Here is a 6,383-nt window from a genome sequence, read left to right on the forward strand (position 1 = left end):
CTCTGCTAATGTATGCATGCATCAGTTATAATTTCCAGTGCTTTCTGCAACTTTGCTAAAAAACACACCAGATTCGTACACATTGTTTTATTTTCTTTACATTCGGTGTGCAGCATCATTTACTGGAAGTCACAACTGCATTTTGTAAAGCATTTCATTCTCTTTTTTTTCTCCCTTGAAAATAAACATACTTGTTTTAATTCAGTACATCTTTCCTGCATGTAAACATATTTTGCTTTTCTAAACAAACAAACAAAACAAACAAAAAAAAAACAAAAGTAAGGAAGTTCCACACTGTTCTCAGCGCTACAGAGTACTTTCACAGTTTGCTCTACACAGCCACTGCATTGGCTAAATCTGTTGTGTTCCCACTTTGTCTAGATTCATTTACATCGCTAACAAATAGCTGTGTACTTCTTTGTCTCTAAATATTGCATGTTATCTAATAATGATTTAGAAAATGAGCAATGCTTATTCAAACTACCATTACTAGTTCATTTCAAAGTGACATGTTTCTGCCAAGAATGTGTTTAATAACTGTACCGTTTCAATACCTTTTTTGAATTAGAGTAACATTTATGATGTATTTTCTCATTACAATCCACTGAAGTGTATTGTTCTTTAATAAAATACTTTATTCTCATAATTATATTTGCAGATGAAAAAGAAGCAGCCCAAGCAGATGGAAATATTTGTTGTGACAAAAAAACAAACACACCTGCACGGAATACTTGTTCACAAGATAATGACAAAGCAAAAGAGAAATCTGAATCTCTGAGTGATATCAGCTTGGACAGGCACACATGGAACAGTCATGCTGATGAAGTATTAATACAATTGGATTTAATTCATTACTGTAAAATGAAGCTTTCATTGAGGAATGTTCTAGAAATTAGTGCTGAATCTTTGGAAGGGTGTGCACCAGAATCTCTAAAACATCTTCCATGGTATTTTCTTTGGAAAATAATTAGATCCGATTCCACTGCAATGAATATAAAATGTAGCTCTGATGATGGTATCGTCACTGAAGATGAGCTGTGGGAGTTGGAATCTGAAAATAATGTAACAGTTTCCTGGATACACCCATTAGATTTAATTGTGTCAGTGTTTCTCTGTTCAGATGTTATGTTACAGCAAGAGCTCATGGTAAAAATGGCTTCATGTCAACTTGCTTTACCATTCTTACTACCTACATGGAACAAGAGTTACACCTTCCTTTTGTGGGCACTGCGCTCAGTTAAAAAGAAGTGGAACCCCGTAGGTGGCACTGGGTTCCAGGAAGGACATGTGGTTTCACTGAAATTTCCAACTTGCTCATTTCTAAGGATAGGCAACATCAGTATGTCAAAGTCTAAAACACTGAATGACTTACTCAACAGCAAACAGCAATATCAGAACATCTTTCTCCATCACCAAATGGACTCTGCAGATTTACCCCGGAAAATTTCTGAAGGCCTTGCAGAGATCACATGGTACTTACCCTGTGGCTCTGAAAGCATTGATGTTTTCAAACGACCATTTCAGATAATTAACCTCCGTGGAGATGGCCAAACAGCACCAGAACAAGTTAAATTTTTAACACAAGTCTCGTCTGCTGTCTTTGTGTTCCTTGGTGATATTACAGAGTCAAAACTTCAGTACTTGAAAAGCTTTGCACAAGGCAATGCACAGCTCTATCTTGTATTAACCTCAGATGTTATATCAGAGTCTTCAAAGAATTTACTAATGACTTTTGTAAAAAAGTTTTCTTTGCTCAAAAAACATGTCATTATGAAACAGAAGGAGAATGATTGTAGGTTTACACAAAAACTTCAATTCACACTACAGTCGGCTGTGGATCAGTGTGACGGAGGAAATATTTTATGTTTAGAGGACATGATTTCTGTGGCACGGCATTGTAAAATTCACATAGATGAAGATGATGATAAAATTAAATCTACAAAGAAATTGTCTGAAAATTTTATTGCCCTTATTAAACATGAAGATGTATCATGTTTCAAATGCAGCAATTTCAGCTTTCAAGGTGAATCCTGCAAGAAACTGTCAGATATTGAGAAGGAGCAAAGCCGTTTAAAAAAGTGTTCAGAAAATGTGGCAAATTATAACACAAAGTTAGAAGGAGAAAAGAGAGAGTTAAGATCGTCTTTGTTACAAAAAGATCTTCCTGAAATTATGAAAAGCTTCATTCACAGTCTGGCCAATTTATCTGGGACTGAAAGACAACTTTTTCTTCAGTGGCTGAAGCAAAAGTTAGATTCACAATCTCGAACAAAAATGACTGATTTAAGATGTTGGTACAAGAGTACATATGAAGCATTAATCAATCCAAAACTACAGGCAGAAAGAGAACAAAACCAGATTGAACTTAAAAAGATAAATGATGAACTCAGTATTGCCTCACTAGGGCTAGAACATTTCATGCGTGAAGTGGGACAGATTTATGAAACTATAATAACTGAAAATGTTGAATCATTTCAAGGAATTCCATCTATTGACACTTTAGCGCATAAGGCTGCAGAATTAATGCTAGATGGTTTACCGCTGGAACTTCTTGATGGAGATGCTGGTACCATACCAATACACTGGGTAACAGCTGTTCTAAAACAAGTTTCTGCACTTGTAGGAGCAGATAAACATGTGTTTGTAATGACAGTATTAGGTGTACAAAGCACTGGGAAGTCGACTTTGCTGAACACGATGTTTGGGTTGCAGTTTGCCGTGAGCAGTGGGAGATGCACAAAAGGTGCATTTATGCAATTGATTAAAATCATAGGTAGCTTACAATCACAGCTGGGCTACGATTTCCTCATGATTATTGATACTGAAGGATTAAAAGCCCCTGAGTTACAGAGTTTAACAGATGCTTATGAGCATGACAATGAACTGGCAACATTAGTGATTGGACTAAGTGATATGACCTTGCTAAATATGTCCATGGAACATTTTGCAGAAATGAAAGATATATTGCAAATTGTTGTGCATGCCTTTATCAGAATGAAAGTGGTTGGAAAGAAGCCAGTTTGTGTGTTTGTTCATCAGAACGTTGGTGACATCTCTGCTCATGATCAAAACCTGATGGCACGCAAACTTCTAATGGACCAATTAGATGAAGTTACAAGAGCTGCAGCAAAAATGGAAAAATGTGAGGAAAGTTATAATAAATTTACTGATATTATGGCCTCTGACACTAACACATCCAGTGGATATATTGCAGGCCTTTGGCATGGTTGTGGCCCTATGGCATCTGTTAGTAAAGGATACAGTACAGGTATATTTAATCTAAAGAAGGCCTTATTTAAAACCATTCAGACCTGCAGTAAATACAAGTCAACATTTATTGACTTCTCCAAAGTGATCAATGATACATGGAATGCAGTGAAAATGGAAAATTTTATATTTAGTTTTAAAAACAGCTTAGCAGCTGAGGCCTACCATCACCTTACAATGGAATATGCTGACTGGGATTGGGAGATGCGAAGAGCTGTGCAGGAGTGGACAGTGGAGGCTGAAAATAGAATTGAAGCCTCTGAAACTGACATATATAGGTCATTAGAAACAGAACTCACTGAACTGGTTACAGAAAGACAAAACGTTGCACTTGAGCATCTGGAAAAGTATTTTAACAATAACACAGAAAAGGCAAAGCTTCTTGTAGAATACAGACAAAGATTTATTAATAGCATTAAAATTCTTGCAAAAGATTTGATCATTTCTGCCTCAGACAGGTGCCAAGATGCAAACCGGAGAAACAAAAGTATTAAGGAAATCGAAACTCTGAAAGTAAGTTACAAAATAAAACTTGAAGAGAGCATTTTTGAACTATTGAAAAACTGCAAACAAGAGAGCTCTAAACTAAATGATGATCAGCTATTAGTTTTTTTCAATGAAATGTGGGATAAAGAAACTAGTTCTATCCCGGTTCCTCCACCCAAGAATATTAATATTGAGGCAGATCTGGAGAGCAATCTGAGGAATTACAAGCCTGCAATGACAGCAGGTGTGAACAAAAAAATTAAAGAAATAAATGGGAGATGGAACCTCTTCTCAAGTATGAAGAATATGGGTACATCTGTAATTAAGTTAGTAACTGGTTCTTATAAGGGCAAGGCAGAAGAAGAAATGGCTAAAACAAAAGCTCTGTTAGTAGAGGAACAGTGTGGAATGTTTGTAGATAGGATTGTGTCGCAAGATAGAGATTATGACTGTAGTGATTGGTTAGCACTTATACGTAAGATAAATAAAAGTATTACAGAACAGGAAACAGACAGGTTTTCATATTCATCTGAATTTCTATTGGAATTTAGTTTAGGTGTATGTGCTTCTGCACTCCCCAAATTTAAGGACATGCATGAAAAGTTTGCTGAAAAAAATGACCCTCGAAAATTACTTGCTAGAGAGAAAGAGAATTATTTCTGCCTGTTTAAGGAACTGTACAAAACTAATGATGTAAGCCAAACAATGGCAGGAACTTATGCTGAAAACTTTCTGAAACCAGCAATTATCCAAGCAATTGAGAAAAGGCTGGGATCTGACATTGTTAATGACATGAAAAGCAGTTATCCTGGGGGAGAGTTTAAAACTAGAATGATCTTTCTCGTAGCAATTATGTATGACTTGCACATTAAAGATCGTTTTAAAGATTACTATGATTTCGTTAGTAATAGTACATTTTATGAGGAGAACTGGCTGTATGACAGAATAGTTCAGCATTGTGAGAAGAGAAATGAAGGACACACCAGACTTTTTGAACTGGCCACTGACATCTTGAAAGTGTTAGTTAACATACTGAGAAAAGAGATAAATATTGACAAAGTTAAAAAATGTAAAACAATAGAGGAATTTTTCAAGAAAGTAAGGGAAAGTGTTCAAAGCCATCTAGTTATATCATCAGACATGGACACACTTGCATCTCTGATTGATCTGCAGTGTTTTGTTAAATATTTGGAGAGTGACATTAACAAGATTCAAAAGGACATTGAAACAGAAATTGATCAGTGGGAAGTTGATACAAAAATAAAATCACTGCCCTCCTCACCCACTGAAGTGCTTTATGGCACATTAGCTGGATGTAGGAAGTATTGTTTCTGGTGTGGGGCCCCTTGTGAATGCACCGAACCAGGTCATGTGACACACAGTACTAACTATCACAGACCACAGGGAGTAAATGGTTATAGGTGGAAAAATACAACTATATTAGTAAATGAAACCTGTACAACACTTGTTGCAAGCAACAGTCCATTTCAGAACAAGGACACTAACTGGCAATTGGTTCCTTGTAAGGATTACAAATCTGTTAATGATTACTACAAATCTTGGGACATCACTCCAGACACAAGTCTGATGGGATCTTCTTACTGGAAGGCTGTGTTCTACAAATATAATGAACAGTTTGCAAAAGAGTACAAATGCTTACCTAGTGATGTTCCACCTGAATGGAATTTTGACTGGAAAGTAGTTTGCCAACACATGTCAGAAGCTTACAATGTAACTCTAGACCGTTTGTGTGTATTTGAGTAGAAACGTAACTAAGAAACATGGATACACACAGTAAATGCAAGCCATACCCTATGTAAAATGTGGAAATCATCTGTGTTTCACATTTGTTAGCCACAAAGAACAGCAAGGGTAGTATGCTAGAAATTAACTGCACAGCATTTTACATGCACTTATATGAGCTATGTATGTGATAAAAGTATGTATGTAACATTTATGTAAAATGTAGTGTTTTTAAAGTACTTCAATAAAAATTAGAACAAGTCACATACTGAGGTAAACCAAAAGTGATATAAATGAAGCTTTCTGTCAGCACAGTATGGTAACTATTAATTTGCTCAGTTAACATACATGTGTTGCTATATATTTTATGTTATCTATACAGCCTTGTCATAAACTCATTTAATCTGCTGCATTTATACCTGCTTGTTAGTCATCTGACTACACTGAAACTTTTGTTCTAAGCCTCTTATTTCTGATTTAAGCACTTGGGCTCCAGACTAGTTATCTAAGGTTCATAGGTGTGTACTAGACTAATGGCCCTGGAGCCTTTACAAGCCTAGCCCATAGGATTATTCTGGCATCATGCCACCCAACCTTAGTTCCCAGTGCCTCTGTCAAGTTGAGCCATTGGAGTGATCCCCGGGCTGAGTTTTCTATTTCCCATCCACTCATCAGATTTCTCTTGAAGAGGTCCAGTGAGGTGCTCTGTTTGACATGTATGGGAAGTCTATTCCATAGCATGGGCAGTCTCTGAGTTATGAAGCTGTCCCTCCAGCATGTTCTGTGGATTGTAGTAATGAGGTTGAGGTCTCTGGAGCATGTGGTGTGGAGGGATTGGGATTTCTTTAGCTGTAGCATTTCTAACAGAGTTGGGTCAGACATGCTAG

General features: G+C 36.6%; 1 protein-coding gene across 1 annotated transcript; it reads left to right on the top strand.

Annotated features, from left to right (window-relative positions):
- Positions 1 to 658: 658 nt before the first annotated feature.
- On the top strand, positions 659 to 6,028 carry LOC122792043 (interferon-induced very large GTPase 1-like; the record flags this gene model as incomplete). Its single annotated transcript, XM_044059867.1, has 1 exon — positions 659 to 6,028. A coding segment is annotated over one exon (4,859 nt), but the record flags the coding sequence as incomplete, so codon positions are not given.
- Between the last annotated feature and the right edge of the window lie 355 nt (positions 6,029 to 6,383).

This window comes from Protopterus annectens, unplaced genomic scaffold (genome assembly GCF_019279795.1).
Source record: "Protopterus annectens isolate FY-2018-M unplaced genomic scaffold, PAN1.0 ctg65458_obj.part0, whole genome shotgun sequence".
Classification (NCBI taxonomy): Eukaryota; Metazoa; Chordata; order Ceratodontiformes; family Protopteridae; genus Protopterus; species Protopterus annectens.